This window comes from Pecten maximus, chromosome 11, assembly GCF_902652985.1.
Source record: "Pecten maximus chromosome 11, xPecMax1.1, whole genome shotgun sequence".
Lineage (NCBI taxonomy): Eukaryota > Metazoa > Mollusca > Bivalvia > Pectinida > Pectinidae > Pecten > Pecten maximus.
Genome location: NC_047025.1, coordinates 8410268 through 8431027, shown reverse-complemented (window position 1 = coordinate 8431027; position 20760 = coordinate 8410268). Strand labels below are relative to the sequence as shown.

General features: G+C 37.5%; 1 protein-coding gene across 1 annotated transcript in view; it reads left to right on the top strand.

Annotated features, from left to right (window-relative positions):
• The first annotated feature begins 7913 nt into the window (after positions 1 to 7913).
• Positions 7914 to 20760, top strand: part of LOC117338228 (sodium- and chloride-dependent creatine transporter 1-like) — a 30264-nt gene continuing 17417 nt past the window's right edge. The window contains exons 1-2 of the mRNA XM_033899490.1: positions 7914 to 8061; positions 13929 to 14060. Of these exons, the coding sequence (XP_033755381.1) occupies positions 7947 to 8061; positions 13929 to 14060 (247 nt within the window). The 5' untranslated portion in view covers positions 7914 to 7946. The remainder of the gene's footprint in view (positions 8062 to 13928; positions 14061 to 20760) is intronic.

Sequence of the window (20760 nt, the reverse complement as noted above, 5' to 3'; positions counted from 1 at the left end):
AGGAAAAAAATTGCAAAAGGCCCAATAGGTCTGTATATCTCATCAGGCATTAGTCCGAGAAACATGTATTTGCTAAGCATCATGAATTTTGTTTAGTGGATGTCATCGATAGTTGTTTATTTTGGGGTTTATTTCCAGATAAATTGTATATATAGGATAATATATATTGATGAAATATTCGATTGACGCGAATGCAGTTGACAACAAACCTTGGTCATTTTGTTTATCTAAAAGAAATTGTTAAAATATTTAAAACATGCATTAAGGTCATTCATTTGAATATCAACATCCTAGGTTGGTAGCCGTTCATCCTAGTACTAAGTATATTACTGGCAAAATGCCATCACTCTATGAGCTGTTTTGAATTTTCAGTACTGATTTAAACAAATTTGACCCCTATGACCCTGCATATATGTCAAGGTCATTCTTTGTACCCAATGATAACACTTCATCCCATCATACTACAGGCTCAATATAAGATCACCTGCCTCCTGAGTATTGAGAAAAGGTCATTTAATGATTAAAGCAAATTTGACCTCTCTGATTTTAAAGTAGGTCAAGGTCATTCATATGAACAATTATATATTCGCGCAAATTTGACCCTGTTATATTTAAAGTAGATTAAATTCATCCCTTTTAACAAGATTGGTAGCTTCTAATCCCAGCACACTGCAGGCACGATATCAGGTATCTGGGCATCTTGGTTACAGAAAAGTTGTTTGAAAAAAAATATGATACTTGATCCCCGTGACCTTGAAAGTAGGTCAAGGTAATTCATTTGAACAAACTCGGTAGCCTTTAACCGCACATACTACAGACCCAATATCAAGCCTCTGGGCTTATTGAGAAGTCGTGTTTAAAGATTTATGCATATTTGACCCCTGTGACTATGAACGTAGGTCTAGGTCAGTCATTTGAACAAACTCTGAAGTCCGTCACCTAGCCAAGCATGCTACAAGCCCATATTGAGAAAAAAGTGTTGTTTGGATGAAAACGTTGACAACGGACGCCGCACCGCGGCATAAGGTCACTTAGTACTACGGGATAGTTGAGCTAATGACAACATTTAATGGTATGTCTTACTTATATGTAGAGTCCAAGATGAATGAGGTCACATATATAATTCAATGTAGGATATTACAGAAACGATGTATATACCATATTTTTATCAAAATCTTCCCGAACGTTTTTGAAATATTTGTAATTTTGTAAACTATTCCTTTTATATTAACCAAGAGAGCGTTTCGATCGCCCACAGTGCGTACATTCGCCTGCACTGATACAATCACACATTTATTTTATCGCGCATACGCTGTGAGGACTTCGTGCATTTATCGTGCAACATTGTGGGGTCGATTTTGCAATGAAATAAAAATGTATGTAGACAGTGCGCTTTATAATGGACTCTCGATGAAAATTGACCCAGGTTCTATTTTCAACGTTGAATATTGACCCTGGATGTCATTGAAAATTAAACCATCAGCGCATTCTTCACTCCGATCCGTGGAATATGGACCACGGTGAAAACTGTCCCCATTACAAATGGTTTACCATCCCGTCCTGTCGACTCGATTAATATGGCCGAATCGACCACACCAAATGTCATGGGCACCAGGTCAAAGTTCAAGGTCAAGCGCTGAGTTATTCATTTATCGAATTTCGGGGAACTTTTGAATGTCATGCAGCTCGACGTATACGACATTCACCATTTAGAAATGAATGTTGTGTAACACGGCATACGACATGAGACATTCAGATATTGAATGTTGTGCAGCTCCACATTCAACATTCAACATTCAAATGTAATAACTGGCCAACGTGGGGACATACGACATTTCGTAATTTGTGACTATGTGGTACTTCAATGGCCACAATAAGGGGGTTCTTTCTGATCTGTCAGTGTTCTAGTTACATTTCGTTAGATATGTCCCCTTGTAGCATGGAGGGTTTGTGGAACGTTAAACTAGGCCTCCCCCACCCACCAAGTATAGGTCTCGGGCTTGTACGGTATATACGTATAAATGGGTATAGCTCTATATTTCCAATGTTAATTGTGTCCATTTTAAGGTTAAACAAAAGCACACGCGCTGCCATTTTCTGATATAAAAAATATCTTCCGATATTAGATACATATAACAGTTTTTGTTTTATTTCAAAATATAAGTTTTGATCTCGAAAAATTGATTTTCTGTTATCAAGCAAAAGTTTCTGATACCATGAAATCAAAATGAATTCTTGATTTCTGAAATCAAAAAAAAAAAGGAAAATTGCTGATATCAGAAAACAGTGAAAATAACGAATTTTGGACCACATGGTACTAACGTTATTAGGAATTACAGACGTCTGTACATCAAAATGTCACGACAGGCCACGACCACGTGACGTCATTCGATGAATGTTGACGTATACAATATGAAGTCTGCGGACCAATCATATGGCTCCAGGGTCATAAACAACGGGAGTTTACTGCGAACAATATTCATACAGGAGCTTTGGGATAGTGAAAATGACGTCATATTTTGGTGGGAAAATCTTACTCGAACCACATGTCAAATGGAGACCAGTCAAGCTTGTGTTGAACGGTCAATTTTCAACAGACCATCCGTTGAGAATTGACCTTTGAGAGCTTTGTCACAATCACTGAAATATTCAAGTGAGAGGGCCCCTATGGGCCTCCTGTTCATATTTCATATGTACTTCAATACAAATGTATGTAAATTGTAAGATTAACAGAACATCATTATCACCTGCACCTATCAAGAAAACTGAAATTCAAGAAAATGGATAATTTTTATAATTTTTATGAAAAATTTTCAGCAAAATGTTATTAATATGCAATAGCTTTTAGCATTTAATGTCTGTTCTAATGGTAGATATACGTTTTTGTGACATTTATCAATGCTCCATACATCACAGCATTAATATACGTCCGAGGTAACACATGCATAAAATGAGTTGATTGACATTCTTTGCATGGCCGCATACGAAGTACCCTACCCTGAATTATAGAGTTTAGTTGGTGTTTATGTAAATAAATTACAATTCAGAGTCTAGACATCAACCAAATCCAGTCCAGTCAACGGGGTGTTCTTTTCCCAACTTTGTTTATGACAAACATGACAGCAGTTACTGTATAGTCCATTTCATAAATCTTAACTGTTATTTCCGGACCATTTTATCTGTATCTACCACTTAGATATTGTCTTTTTTCTCAATATTTTAACGGATTTTTTAAAAATTATTATTTTGGTATTAAGCACTGTTGAGATAACTATCACGTGACATCCTAAAATATATATATTATATACAAAATTACCAAAGTGATTACCAAAAGGATTAATATCGATACCAAACACTCTTTAAACATTTTAAACTGTGTATCGGTCATAAAATATCAGCTGCCTGTTCCAATTTTTATTGAAATTCTACGGTAGATCATAAAAAATCTTCTTCTGATTACCAGCAACCAATTCTTCTCCTCCTTATTTTAATCTTCTTGGTAATTACATTTTTTATCGATTTTGATGAATTTATGGTTTATACATCTTTTCTGTAATATCCTACATGGAATTATACATGTCACCTCATCCATATTGGATTATACACGTATTTCAGAACATAAAATCATTATCTCCAGACGAAGGTATCAAGTCTCTAGGCCTCTTGGATATCGAGAGGTCGTTTCAAGATGTAAGCATATTCGGTCCCTCTGACCTTGAAAGTAGGTCAAGGTCATTCATTTGAACAAATTTGGTAGCCCTTCAAACTAGCATACCACAGACCGAAAGTCGAGTTTCTGGACCTCTTGGTTATTGAGCAGTCGTTTCAAGATTTAAGCATATTTGACCCCCGTGACTAGGAATGTAGGTCTAGGTCATTAATTTGAGCAAGTCCAATATCAAGTCTATAGGGCTCTTGGTTATTGAGAAAAAATGTAGTTTGGATGAAAACATTGACGACGGACGACAGACGACGGACGCCGCACCACGACATAAGGTCACTTAGCACTTGGGGATAGTTGAACTTATGCATGATGAAATACTTACCATAACTTTAGTATGCAAATACACTACTAACACTCATCTTTGTAGTTCCAAAAACAAAATATTCAAAAATCCCGCCCTCCCTATCGTCACGTGACCAGTATCTTGACGATCAGGCCTCAGAGTGATCTAACTTCCTGAAAACATTAATAGAGACGAAAGGGGTAGCCAGTATGAGGAGTTAACTCAGGGGAGGATAAATGGTGGGATTCCATAAAGTTATGGTAAGTATTACATCATGAAAATTTGTTTTACTGAAAAAATCTGTTTTATTTCAGTAATAATTACCATAGCTTTAGTATGTGAATTCGTTTGACCATATTGGAGACTCGAAGCCAGGCAGCCCAGGGATACGGCAAAACAACCCGGAGGCAAACTTCAGGTAGGTAGGAAGACAACATAGGTTCAAGGAACCATCCAAAAAGAGCCGACAAGGATGAAAAAATGGTTAATCATATGTGTACCTCCCCGTGTGAAGAGCAGCAGCACACCCCACCCTGTCACATTATACTGATAACGGGCGAACCAGTCGTTCCACTCCAAATATGCTGAGCGCTAAGCAGGAGTAGCAACTACCATTTTTAAAGACTCTGGTATGTCTCGGCTACGGGACAGAACAGAAAGCCTTCCTCACAGGGGCGAACGCTCAACTAAAGGCCAAAAGTGAGGCATTGTCAAGGGAGACATTAGGAAGAAGAAAGTTGTTTAGAAAGAAGAGAAAAGATAATATCCCAAGTTTAGTCGCCTCTTACGATCATGCAATGGGGGCAGCAGGTACAATTCTTACGCCCTACCTGCAGGGAAGTTAACATACTGTGCAACCACCACAACCCGTCCGAATGAGGTGCTAAGGACCGAAGATAAAAATCCATGAAAGTATTCCGTCCCCACCAGAAAGCAGCGGACATCCTGGAAGGAGGAGCCATTGAGAAGGCCCCATTAACAAGCAAGGGCCCTGACTACATGAGCTTTCACATTGATAAGTGCCCGAACCTGATCATCAGAATAGTCATCCATCTGAAAGTGGACTAGGAGGAGATATCCTGATTACCCTGTTTAAAAGACAAGAACATACCCCCCCCCCTGGCTTTTGGTTTTATTGAAGAAAGACCTACGTGAGCGACAGGGACAGATCACTTTACACATGTATCTCGCTTCTAAGAAACCATCGATCCATCCAAGGATGGAATCTTGATAGGATCGGACGAGAAACCAGGAACCTGATTCTTAGCCAAAAATGCAGGATCATTGAGAAGGGCTCCTACAGCAGAAAAAAATCCCAGACCGAGACAGAAAAGATCCTAGACCAACGGAGGCAATAGGAATGAGAGAGCAAAGCATGGATCTTACTTCTCCTACGACCTGAAGCCATATGTAGCAATGAGATACTATGAATGAAATTCCAATTACAGTCGTGACGTCATGCAGTGACGTAGTGTTTTTTAAGTGTCTGAACAATAAAAAGTACCAGTGTATTCCGTAAAATGGTCAAATTGAGGAATTATGAATGGAATTCCAAAGACAGTCATGACGTCATGCAGTGACGTAGTTGTTTTTTAAGTGACTGAACAATAAAAGTACCGGTATATTCCGTAAAATGATCAAACATGTGGAAGTTCAAAACAAATTTTATGTAAAATTATAAAATTCATTCCTCGATTGTTTTTCAAATTGTTGTTGACAAGACTTCTTTTTCTCGGATATTGAAAATTTGATCACGAACACGTCGAAAGTCGGTCAAAGTTTCGCCAATTTTAACATCGCTGAACAATAAAAGGAATGAAATTCGTGTGCAAACTTATAGTTTGCTAAAAAAAATGGGTATGATATTTCAGAATATCATGGTACCGTGGTTTTGGTAAAAACCTAAAATAAAGACATTAATTAAGGACTGATTGTCAATTTTGTTGCTTGCATGGACTGATGAAGGGAAGTGAGCCTCGTGCAAATGGTACATGAACTGCGAATCAGTCCATGCAAGCAACAAAATTGGCAATCAATCCTTATATTTACGTTAACCAAATTAAAAACTTCGCTACCAGATTGAAAAATTCGGTCGCAACAGTGTGACGTACTGTAAGTGCGTCACTTTGTAACATTGTTATACTTATCGTACATGTGTGCACAGTAGTGGAACAGCAGGCAGTCAGCTATTCTCGTCGCCAAGGCAACACAAAATATAGTGCCATACACGTTTTGACTATTACGATGTTGTTACACATAAATACGTTATTTTCAAGGTAAAATATTCATTCATAACAAATATCTATGATATTGTATAATAAAAACTTAGCAATACCCATATAAATACGAATTTAAAGTGCAGTGTTGACAGTATAGTATGTGTGTGATTTGGTCACTCGAGACGACAGTTCAGTGAAATATCACATTAAAAAAAGTGTTTATATACTCTCTAATACGAAAGCCGAGAGAAGTCAAATTTGAAGTGGCGAAAAAAAAATAAAAGTCGTTATTACGAAAAAAAAGTCGAAATTACGAGAAAATAAGTCGTAATAACGACTTATTTTCTCGTAATAACGACTTTTTATATTTTTTTTGCCACTTCAAATTTGACCTCTCTCGGCTTTCGTACTCTAAAGCATTGAAAAAATAAATTTTGTAAGGTTTTATAATTAAAATGAATGTTAGATTTTTAGTCTTTCGATTATTTCTAGATGTCATGTGTTACTCAAAAGTTAACGCCGAACCCCTGTGACCGTGTGTGATGCAGTCTAATAGCCGGGATAAATGTGGATTTTAGTCGCAGATTAGCTGATGATGTACATGGTGTTCTTGAAATATTGGATTTCATTGTCGCACTGGCATTTTGGGATGTAAATTCTGATAATAGTAAGTAAAGAAACATTGATTTGAAAATTGGCGGTATTCGACGGCCGGAAACTTGTGTTCTCCATATGTTTAGATCGAGTCAAACTACGGCACTAATGTGTCCCTGTTCTCGATATAGCATATTTCTGCTACCAGTCTGTTTTGTGTTGTTAAATAGTGTTTGAATTAATTTGAAGTTTATCTTCTGTGACTACTGAAATGGTATCAAGCATGGCATTCGAGATACAGCTAACGTTAGACCTACTGCGCTTATACGTTTATAACAATGTTACACAATTCACAAAGTGAAAGTGCATCAAGTCTGAGGCGGTACAGAACTCGATCGCCATTGTAAACTCGGTGAATGTATTCACACGCCGGCAAGAAAGTGATTCATCTCTCAGAACAGAAGCACGCGACCCAAACAACGGGAAATTAAGTGATCTGATTTACTATGTTCATTGAGGCGGAGCGAAGTGAAAATGTCAATATAAGAAAATATATGAAAGAGTCTTATATCATTTGCTTATCCTTCTCAATACAACTGAGCTATTGTTATGCAAATTAATAAACAACACTGTGTCTGTCTATATATGTATTTAGTAGTTTTTTATAATGATATTGTTAGATAATGCGCACTGGCCTTTCACAAACGTTTCAGTTTTTTATCCAAGGCCTATATAGCTAGTATCCATGTATACTACTACGTTATACAAATATACAGTTGTTACGTGGTGTGTTATATGAATAGTAACCTGTGCTGGTCTCGAATCATGTAAGTTGCATGTAAAAAAATCTTAATATGTTTATAATGAAATCAGATAGCTGGTTCTATAGAGAAGTATCCCAAGTCAAAATTAACTTTTTGATTTTATTAAATCATTGTCCTATGTGCATATGATATATAATGTATTTGACGTGTAACCCGTTAATAAAAAAAGTCTTGGAACTTTAACTGGTTTTTATCATTGAACAGCACGCCCACGTGTAGTTTATTGAAATAGATTATAGGTCCGGGATCGCTAACGCATGAATGTCATGCTCCTTACACACAGTTGCTGTTGTAGTATCGCTATGGCGCGGGTAACGTGGGCTAGGAATTCCGAGTTTTTGCTGTCCTGTGTTGGATATGCTGTCGGGTTGGGAAATATCTGGAGATTCCCTTCTCTTTGTTACAAGAATGGCGGAGGTAAGATATAAAAATCTCCATTTTAGAAATATCAGTTTTCTCTCAATTCTAGGTATAGGCCTATCTCTTGGTTTGTCGCATATCCTACCGTAAATTTAATCAACAATTTGGACCCAGTCACCACTGACGACCAAAAAAAGAGGAAATAGCTGTAAGATTATTTTTTCAAATTCACTTCGACTTAACTGTATCTAAATTTCAATATGTATTATGATATGTATTGTGTGTATTTTGTACATGTACAACTGCAGTGATTCCTCGAATTTGTTTTAATGAAGTACGAGTTTGCGGGTAAAGGTCGTTCCGAAGTTTTATTGATTTGTAAATAAATAATATTTATTTTACGTAGGAAGATTTTTAAATTTTCATTTCATGTATGTCATGCATAATTAGATGTAGATAGTTTTTCATAAAGCTAGATACAGATTTTTCTTCATAATTAGATAATGAAATGGCTGTATTGGATGTAGTCCTATTTTCCTTGAGTGTGTTTTTTATAAGCCACCATTAGAATAATAATGTATTGTAACTTTATCAAAAACAACCGTAGATAAGTGAATCTTAACCATTTCATCTCATCGGCCCAAAGACAGACCAGCAGATTATTACAACTTAGTTTAAACAATAGTTTTAATCAAATACACTTACACACTACATTATTGAAGAAATCCTCGAGTCATAGTAAATGTTATATATGGGGCATGATACAAACTATACCAGAGTCATTCCTTTCCTTTTTTTTGGAATGTGAATTTAAGAGACAAAATGGACCACCTACAATGTCATATATGAGAAGAGATTCTTGCATGGCTGGTTTCATTGAATATTACTTGATAATTACTTAGAGCACCTGTCCTACTAGCCCGAGTTTCCTCTGGCCCTGACACCATGTCTGGTGTCAGGGCCAGATGAAACTCGGGCTACATTAATATCGGGAAAATCGGGCATATATTTCACTAGATATGGACGGAAAGATGATGATGATGATGATGATGATGGTGGTGGTGGTGGTGGTGGTGGTGGTGATGATGATGATGATGATGATGATGATGATGATGATGATGATCTTGATGATGATGATGACGACGACGACGATGATGGAAGCTAGATTCTGTGGGAGACGTCCTTACAAAAGAAAAATATCGAAATCCCTGCAATTCATTTACAGACACGTGTACAGATGTTGAGGAACAAATATAATCTAGGTTTTTCTCTATACATCTTGTCAGTATGTGAAAAGAGAATAAAATGAATTTGAATTTTACAATTTAGATCGACAAAAGGTCTTAACTTGCAAGAATGCTAATTTGGTAGCTTTGGCACGTTAGCTAGCTTCCTTGGTCTATTCGTTGTGGCTGAAAGGTATGAACTAGCTGAAGTCACCTTTATATCTGCTGTAATTGTCCTTTTTACTCATCTATAAAAAAATATTTTAACATATTAATCGATCTTAACTTATTGTACGTGGCGAGCTGCTTTCATTAAGCGAAGGTGTTTATGTCGGCTCGTCCCGCAGGTGATGTTCGGCCGTGCGTGACTACAATTCAGTTCTATTCAAATCAATTCATTTGATTGACTTTTGACGTAAACGGCCCATTAGTACAATGTATACACAATATACATACATGTATAATATATAAGTGAGACGTATTGCTCTTATCGTATTAGCTTCAAACAAGAAATTTCAAAAACATTTTAATTCTTTACGCCAGTAATGTTATAAATATATATAACTTAGCGACACAAATGACGAAGGAAGACTACTTTTTGACTCGTGCCCTGACCGGGCCTCGAACTCACGATCTACGGCACCCAATCGCCTAGCCAGAAATACCCGCAGCCTATACCGCTGCGCCACATATATATATATAACGAAGTCTTATAAGTCCCTGTACATATCACAAATTAACACAAAATGATAGAAGGTAGAAGAATTACAAATCTGACAATATCTTCTACCCGTAGTCAACACTTGGTCAAGCCCGAGAACGGACATCCATGGTTGGAGAAACCGCCAACTGGCGTATAATATGTGAATTCGCGCATGCTACGCCAGTTCGAGTATCGATTTATTAACAAAAATAGACAAAATCGAATAAACAGTGAATTTTTTAATATATTATTTGAAGGCGATTTAATTTACGACAAGGTGAATACAATTTTGCTAAAATATGTTCACTGAAAGTGTTGTCAACATAAAAGATTGATGTTACACTACCGGAAGTATTGCATAATATTTGATACTGTCCATCGTGCAGATACTTTTCCTTTTTGCATTTGTATGATATTTCATGAGTAAATAAATGCGACATGGACGAACATTTAAAAAAAAGTTAACTTTAAGTGATTTTGGCTATTTTTAGTTCACGTTCACATACCTATACACTTACCATTGTCGTCATACTTTACTCAGGTAACATTATATAATCTCGCTCGTTATTCACAACACGGGTGTCATTTACATCAGATGATTTTTTTCCTTAATGGAACTTTCCGACACTAATGTCCCATTTTAAAAATGCGAGAACGTGATATTAAATCTGGTCACGCGCATACCAATAATGTATTCAAAAAGGGTTTAACTGCTTTATTTACATGCTTCGTTTAACTTTTATTTCATTAACTTAAAGTTTATATATATATTTACATATTCATCAATACTTATATTTAAATTTGTATTCTTACGTTAACGGGACGTTGATAATAGCCCACAGCATTAGACGTTTATGTCAATAGATATATGTAGTGTCATTTATTTCGTACATTGAACATAGATAAATGAAAATAAGTTAAGTTTAGAATTGAACACGGATATGACGGTAACCAGATGTTAAGTCGGAATGCAATAGGTTATGGGCTTAGGAGCTTAGCCTAAACTGAGATCGTAGACCCGACAAAAACACGAATAGTCAATGTCTGGAATTATAAGCTGTTTTTTATGGCTCGGGACGGAAAGACAAAAAGACAGCTTATATTTTAGACACTGATCATTGATCACCAAAGAACCAGCTACTTTACCAAAACAGACTATAGCCTTACCTGTAATTAAGATATGCATGTACTGTTATCACCTTGTAACAAAGGAAGACCCCCCATGAAGGCAATGTAGGAAGGCAATCAGTTATTAATGTTGAGTGGATTTCCGCTTTTAATCTTCTTTGGGACAAGAAATCGAATTGCTGCTTTGTTTTTAAAAAAGGACACACGGGATTTTAGCACCGTTTTAAGATATTGAGTTAGATACATACAGCCAAATTAAACTACATCACACAGCTGGTTTATCCTTCTAGGACTCGTCAATGATGCCGAGGGAAAGTGATCATATAAGAGACAACCAAAAACTCGAAACTAGCCAATATATGTAATTAAAATCTACTTGAGTAGGTGCAAAATGCTCTTTATTTTTTTTTTTATCATTTTCAGTATTGACTTTCAAACGAACTCTGTGTACACGTATATACTGTGACCGTGTCATTATTCAAATGAATTCAAACGTGACAACCAGGTTACGATAACTGACCGATAAATCCACAGGCAGTATCTACTACATTTACCTGCAATCGACACGCAATATTTGGACACCTTTCAAAATATATTGTTAGTAAGAAACAGTACAATCCAAATGAACTAAACTGCCCCATACACCTTTAAAGGAATGATGCCTCTTATGCATGGATACGGGGGCCGCGGTGGCCGAGTGGTTAAGGTGTCCCGACACTTTAACACTAGCCCTCCACCTCTGGGTTGCGAGTTCGAAACCTACGTGGGGCAGTTGCCAGGTACTGACCGTAGGCCGGTGGTTTTTCACCGGGTAGTCCGGCTTTCGTCCACTTCCAAAACCTGGCACGTTCTTAGATGGCCCTGGCTGTTAATAGGACGTTAAACAAAAATAAACAAACAAGCATGGTACTGAGATATCGGAGAAAGATCACGACAAAAATGTAATTTTAAGTGTTTTGCCTTATTATCCAGGTGAGCGATGCATCGAACGAGCCTCTTGGTTTTCTAGCCCACTATCATCAAATATATTGGAAGGATTTTTCTCAAATATCGTATATAATTCACATATAGTTCACATATAATTGAATACACATCAGATAATTGCAAAATACAGGTGGCACGTTGACATTTCTCCGAGGGAGTCGCACAGTTATAACGAGCGTATAGCGACCTGACCTGGCCGAATGCCTTACACCGTTATACCTGACCCGGCCGAATGACGTACACCGTTATGCCGAGCGTTATCTCGAGTCGGAGACTTGACTCCTCCGAATGACGTTCACCGGTATACCGAGCGTTATCTCGAGTCGGAGACTTGACCCGGCCGAATGACGTACACCGTTATACCGAGCATCATCTCAAGAGTCGGAGACCTGACTCTTCCGAATGACGTAACAACAGTTCAACTCTGATATTGTCCGATACTACCCTGACCACTGTAAGGGAACCAATAGGAAGAGGATTATAAAGAGCACAGTCACGAAGATGGAAAAAATGGAGAGAGGAGAAAACAAGAGCAGGAAAAGATCAGGCAACAGTAAGAGGAAGGTGTGAGCAGTGATGGAGTCGAGGGGTATGGACCCAGGGGGAGACGGAAGAGAGGAACATTAAATGACACAGATCTAGGGATACACACTATGGCAGATGCAGTTCATTCCCAGGGCATAATTATAATGTGTGTCCTACACCAATACATCATCCTACATGTCACCAATGTGGAAAGCCTGGAATTCCAGAACATATCCTATCTTTCTGCGAGATGGCATTGCCACTAGGCCGATACACGTAGATATGACCAGGTGCCGGGGTAACTTCCTCACCAACATTGGAGGGAAAGAAAGAATTGGGTTCGGAACACTGGAGACTAATGACAATATTTTATTCTCATAAACATATAAAGTGTAGAGAATTATATACATACAAAATTTGTACAGGACATATGATATAATACATCGGTACATTTGTTAAGCAAGATATTATCTTAAATATTCGTATACATTGTAACACAGGTAAACACCCGGGGCTATGACCTGGCAGCGGTCGCTATGACTACGACAGTGTCAAGCGATAGTCTGTACAGCTGTCGACACGGGTGACTTGCCCCGACATTTTTCTCTCCGCGAGGTGAAAAATTTGTCCGGATTATTGCGGGATATTTACTAATGACAAGTACATTCCGTTCCCAAAATAGAGTTCCGGAATCGGAATCCGAATTTCCGGACTGGTGAGTACAAATAACGTTACGGAAATCCGTTCCCGTGCATTTCCGTCCGGACTGTGAGTTTTCCGGACTATCGGCGTCCGGATTATCGCGGGTCCACTGTACTTATTTCTAATTAATTTCACGATGATCCGGTTCAGGGAAGGATAAACACCACCGGTACAATTTTAAGGAATGCCATCCTGGGTATTCTTTGATGGGCATCGGCTGTAGGAAAAAACGCTGTTACACTAAGGAATCACTATTTTCATTTATTGATATTAAGTACTCCCTTTAAACTGTATTCACGTGAGAAATATGTAAAGTTTCCAGGCAAACGAATCTCAAGTTGAATAAATGAATCTAAAAAATATCATATATTGTTTTGTTTTCACTGTAATTATCGTTATTAAAGAGATATGGACAATTGTTTTCCGCCTTAATTATCGTAACGATAATAATAACTTACCGATTTTCAACATACAAAAACCACTTCATATTCAAGGTTAGATAAAGCTTCATCTTGTTTTTTATTCCACATAGTTACCGACGTTTTTGTTAGAAAAAATATCTGATTCGTGCGTTTAATAACTTATCCTTTGATGTTCTGCATTTTAGATGCTTCAGGTTGCGTTTAGATTTCAATCTCTATTGATTTTATTTACAGGTGCGTTTCTCATCCCGTATCTCATCTCCTTGATCCTTGGAGCGGCCCCTGTGATGATTATGGAGCTAGCGTTAGGCCAATATATGAGCCAAGGCGCTGTTGGTATATGGAAGATATGTCCCCTATTCCAAGGTAAATTTATTGTATATTTTTTACCCTTTTTCTGAAACATTTTATATCCAAATACATACCGTTGTTTGAAGATGTACCTTAAAGCATTGCTATTAAAGATTTAGAATCAAATCCAAGAATGACACATCAGAGTTTGGTTGGTGTTAATTATTGGATTTGGTTATTGGATTGGTTTAACGTCCTATGAACAGACGTGGTGATTTAGGGACGGTCTGTCATGTATATGAACTGCACGCGCGTCGTGAACGTGTATTTTGGGAGGCTGCGGTTTGTTGGTGTTCCGTCTCCTAGCGATAGCCCAGGAATGATGCCGAATTTTTATAGTGCTACCTCACTGAAACATACTGCCGAAGACACCCGACAGGACACCGTACCGGGTTACATTATGCTGACAACTAAAGGTCAAAAGCGAGGCAGTGACAAAGGAGACATTGGGAAGAGGAACGTTGCTTAGACAGAAGGGACATTATAGAATCCCGAATTAATCACTTCGTACGAATCATACAATTAAGTGATGATAATATTTGTGATCTTCATGAACTCGCTGGATATATACTTGATGCTAATAAGGTACGAGTGATGTAAAATATGTTCATTTGTATATCGATATGATATATGTAAATTTATTTGATGATGATGATGATGATGATGACGATGACGATGATGATGGCGAAGACGACGAAGGTGAATTGTATGTGAGATCTGTGTGTTTATTAGCTACTTTTTTCTGTCTTGTATGTACTGTATATACCTGTACTGATAAACCGTACGTTTTAAAGTAATAATTGAATAAGGACAGTGAGTCAGGCTCTAACGCCCTGCCTACATGATGTGGCACATCTCGGAAATAGTAATACCAGGCCATAAAACGCATTCATTATAATATAAGTCGTTAGTATAGTTAGTTAAATATCAATACGACTGATTCATTTGTCATTAGCTATCATCTTCTATCTTCATTCTAGACGGTTTAAATGTATTTGCTTTGTTTACCAATGTTCTGTGAAACTCTTTGTATTTAACGGGTATTTTTCAGACACTACTTTCGAATTTCTTATAGGTTCGTTGATTTCGGCTCTAAAGCCACGTTTTGAATTTTTGAAAGCTATTATCACCTCGCGACGGAGTCTTGACATGTACTCTAGCGTTCCGTCGGTACATGCCTCTAGTGACTTTCATTTTAAGTGGCTTTTGATCAAACTAAGTGTAATGGTCTAATATGACGTGTCCAGGGTGCCAATCTCAAGGAGGTCACTGTTACTATTTATAAAGATGTTTTTGGTTAGCGTTCGAGCGCCTGTAGTTTTAAACCGATTTTTATCAAACTTTACGCAAACGACTTTGTGTTTCAGGGTGTCAAGATAAAGGACAGCACACAAATTCTATTAATAGAAAATCGTATTTTCTGTCAGCGCTCTAGTGACTTCATCATTTGATGCGTTTTAATCAAACTTATATATTAGTAAAATATGCGTATAAATTATTTTACGAAATAGCTGTATTCCATGTATCCATTCAACTGGATTTCCACCCCGGGCTAACCACTTTAGCAGTCAATTCGATGGTACCCAACCTGAAAGAGAAACAATCCGTTATTTCATGAACATTTTGGTACAGTATCTTATTTTATCTAAACCGGCGAACCGAATATTTCCTTTGAAATTTTAAATTATTATTTAAAGTAAATTGGTAATTTTTCATTTTGGTCCAATCTAATACTGTTTAATATATTTTCGGAGACTTTCCGGCAATTACCCGTCATGCAAATGTGAATTATCACACGCACAAACACATCCTCGGACGCAATCATGCGATACCCACATATAAAATATATAAGAAGATAATGTGTTACATTTGGAACAGAAACAAGTGGACTTAATAATAAATTTCTTTTATAAATGTGGGCTTTGTAGACAGGTTTTGTTATACAGATGGCCATTATAGAGTTTTTTGTTATAAGTATCTCGCTGTTGTAGACTTTTTTTTGTTATATACAGGATCCGTTTTGGAGGGGTTTTAAAGAGAAGTCGAGACTTAAAACGCGGTTTTATGAACGGGGAATAAACAATCTTATATCATTTATATTTTGTAAGAAGTAAGAAGTATATAAAACCATATTTTTATCGCCGACCATCGGTTTTCAAGATGACTGAACTGTTCTCCACTAATAACATTAAGATATTAAGGAGTTTAGGTAGATATTTAATCCACGCCACGGCGAAGAGGAAGTCACTGTTAAATAGGTAATTTATGTACATGTTTTGAAAGTAGTAAATTGTCTAAGATGAATTATCATCAAAAACTATATGAAAAACACGATATTCATGAATATATATATATATAGAATAAAGTTGAAATGTCCATGTGACGGTAATAATAATAAAATAAAAAGCCAAACACAGATCTGCTGTCTCCCTAGTACTTTCGCGGCTACATTCTGCCGCTCTTCAGGAGATCTGTGTTTGGCTTTTTATTTTATATATATATATATATATATATATATATTCTTCATGATTTTTGCATGTATATATGCATGTACTTATTTAATTTCTAACTAGTAGTTATGTTCGTACATCTGATGAATTATGTTGTATTTTAATGTCATCTTTTTTGATGTCATATCTTTATCATGAATAGTATTACTATTGATAGGCTGGTTGTGTTTCTCCGCCATCTTGAAAATAATATATATGTTTTATTATGTATGTATATAATAATCCTATGTACTGTTGCACACGGAATAAAACTAAATTGAAATTGAAGAAATAAACACAATGAGAAAACGCTGACTTGAGCTATCGTTCGTACATCTCACTCTAACCGACCGACCAAACCATGCGAGAACATTCCTCCCACCATTGAACTACCAGTACACTGGGTAACCCACCCGGATCTATACTGCCGTCATTATGACAAGCCAAGCTGTCATTTATATTGATCAAGTACTGAACGGAAATACAAAACAAACTCTATAACATGAAACGTTGATTGTGTATACATTGTTTTTTTGTGGTTGCTATGGAACTACGGATAAAAAGTACAATGGGTTTTGTTGTATGTATTATTGTTATATTATTATTGTATGGGCTTACCACGGAATTTTGTCCCCACGAAAAAATCTCAATTAATCCATCTTGCGTAATATGAGTCGGTAGTAGATCGATATTTCTTCATCAATAAATACCTAGATAACTTGGCTTGCCATATTTCATACCCATGCTGTACTCTATTACCATATCTCGGGAGTTTTTTCTGATCCGTCACCTTCTTCTGACGATTTTATTGGTTTGTCTTTCGTTTGTTAATGGGAAATTGGGAACCATCTCTATTAATTTAAAGTCAAATAAACGTTAGTCCATATCAACATTAGCATATGGTTGAACATTAGCTATCAAATGTTTTTTTTTAAGTAGTCTAGTCACATTAGCCATACAAGTTTTAATTTATAAGATTTAAACAACCGACCCTATCTTGGATTTCGTCATTTCTAGGTGTAAATGCCGTTCCACTTGGTCCGATCTTCAGAAAAAGTATTGCGAAGTTTAAAGAATCTACATCCTATTAAACGTCTATTACTTATTTACAGTCTTTTAAATCCCAGGTGTTAGACACTACTGGTGTTTTTTCAGCCCTAGAGTTTTGTTATAGCCTGCTTGCCACGTTTGAATTAGTTTGAATGGTGACACGGTTCAGAATATACGCATGTGCTTAATATTCTTTTGAAACGAAATATTGAAAAAAATATTAAATCTATTAAAGCTGTGGGTCGTTTACACCTCCCCATCCAGATTTCGACATTTCTTTTTACCTTATTAGAAATTTTGGAGTATTTAAGGCCCTTAGTATCACTGACATGGTCTTAACCTCCCGATAATTTTTAAGAGTTTCAACGCAAATTAATATGTTGATCATATCTCGCCCGCGTTTTATAAATGGTGAATTTGAATCACGGTTTCGTTTTTATGTTAGTATAGTATAGTATAGTAATCACTCGATTTTATTCGTTCATGAATACAACTCGAGTCCTGGATCCAACATTGTCGTGAGTGATCGAATGAGGCGACTAAATTTGGGATATTATCTTTTCTCTTCCTTCGGTCTTTCCTACCTTCAATTTTCAATTTTTATTTTCCTTCTAGACAAATTCTTCCTAATGTCTCCATGGACACAGATGCATTCTGTCTTTAGTTGAGCGTTCGGTCCTGTGAGGAAGACTTTGAATTCTGTCCCCTAGCCGAGACATACCAGTCTCTGATGTGTTGAAAAACACAAAGAAATAAAATAATCTGAATCTGACTCTCAAACTTGGTAGTTGCTACTCATACTTAGCGCTCAGCATTTTTGGAGTAGGATGACTGGTTTTCCCGTTGTAAGTATAATGTGACCGGGTGGGGTGTCCTGCTTGGTGTTCTACTGGGTGTCTGCGACAGTATGCTAGAGTAAGGTGGTACTTTAACATCTACATCTTTTCTGCGCTATCACAAGCAGACAAACATGAGCACAACGCAACCTCGCAAAACACACACTCTCATCACACGCTCTCGTCACACTCTCTCGTCACACGCTCTCATCACACGCTCCCGTCACACGCTCTCATCACACGCTCATCACTCGCTCTCATTACACGCTCTCATAACACGCTCTCATCACTCGCTCTCATCACACGCTCTCATCACACGCTCTCGTCACACGCTCCCATTACACGCTCTCATCACTCGCTCTCGTCTTTCAAACTGGGAGGACCGTCATTAATACTCCACATACGTTAAGAGGACGTTAACCAATACAATACCAAACTAAACCCAACAGGAAACTGATCTAGATAATCTTGTCGGTTAAGACTCAAATAAAAAAAACTTCCTGTCGTCATGACCCCATAAATAGCGTCACTTCTATATAAATTATATTTCTAGGTACATATGAGTAATTCGTGCAGGGTTTCTTCAGTTAATGATCCCTGCCTTGTCATTTCACTCTCGGGGATCTGATACTATCTGATTTGATCTGGTACAACGCATAAACTTAATACGTCACTCGAAGAATGCAGGACAGGGCAGGACAGGGCAGGGCAGGGCAGGACAGGGCAGGGCAGGACAGGACAGGGCGAAGGGTAATAGGGCGCGAGGGGCAATAAGGGACAAGGGACACTAGGAAACGAGGGGCAATAAGGGGCGAGGGGCAATAGATGAATGGCAATAGGGGACACTGATTTGATCTGGTACAACGCATGAACTTAACTCGAAGAATGTAGGACAGGGCAGGGCGAGGGGCAAAAGGGGACGAGGGGCAATAGGGATCGAGAGACAAAAGAGGACGAATGGCAAAAGGGGACGCGGGGCAATAGGGATCGAGAGACAAAAGAGGACGAATGGCAAAAGGGGACGCGGGGCAATAGGGGACGAGAGACAATAGGGGGCAAGCAGGCAACAGCTCCATCTATTATATACAACATAATGCTAATTTTGCGTACTTCGCCTTTTATTATAACCCCATAAATTTCATATTTTACAATTTCAGAAATAGGTAACAGTCTCTATGAATAATAAGGTTGTATTCTGGTCAGGCTGTCTACAAACTTGGTACTGCCTGTTCTCTGCTTGATGTTTTTTCATTGGTGATACTAACTTAGTTTGTCCGTTGACAGTTTACTGGAACCGGCTGCTATATTCCGCTATCATCTCTAGGATGGCATTTCAGTGTGATGGGAATATCAGTGTGAATATCAATCTATAACCCCATAATCCACGGACAAAGACATGGACAATTCTAAGTTTATTAAGCGTTAAATAATACAAAACTAAGCTACATTGTCATCAGTTCACCCGGTCCCCGTTAACATTGCTCCCTCGATGCACTGGAAGAGATTCATAAATATTGTATCCAGCTACAAGTACATTTAGTACTTAGCCAGAAGCGTACCGTACCTAGCGAAGCGTCCATGCAATACAAAGCCAAGGGTCATCACTTTTTAATATTATCTTAACGATTTGTTTATTTTAGTTTAATGCCATTGGTATACTACTCAACCATCTGTTAACAAGACTGACCGCTCTTACTTTTAATTTTACGACTAGGCCACCTCAGAAACCGCAGATAAACAGCTTACGACTTTGTTGGGCTATTGATCAGTTCACATGCTTCTGTCGATTCAATGATATCAATAATTTACTGGGGCGATATCAATCAATACTTGGAGTCATTAGTGAATTGATGGTACATAAACTGTACCAAAGGCTTCTGAACTTTCGATGGAATCAGCAGGTCACGCCTGTTTGGAGTTTCGCGCATGAATAAATGCAATAAACCGAACAGGTGACAGGCGTAGACTTGCACATGTACACGCAAACATGTGATTATTATGATCATGTGTACTTGTACAAAAACTGTTAACTGTCTGCCGGCTACCGCCACGTGTGACGCAGGATGCGTAACGCGAAGTCGGTTTTGTTTTGTTTGTATGCGTTTGACATCCTCGCAACAGTCATAGTCATAAAAAAAAAAAAAAAAAAAACAGAGAAAGAAAGACAGAGCAGTGAGGAAAGAAAGGAAATATATCTGATTCCAATATCGATATGCGAAGTAACCTCTCTTTGATCATTTCTTAACAATTTTATCATTTTCGTTAAATGCAAAGGGTATAATATATCAACTGCTTCGTAAGACTTTACAGCTGCTAAATAATTCAATGCTCATCAATTTC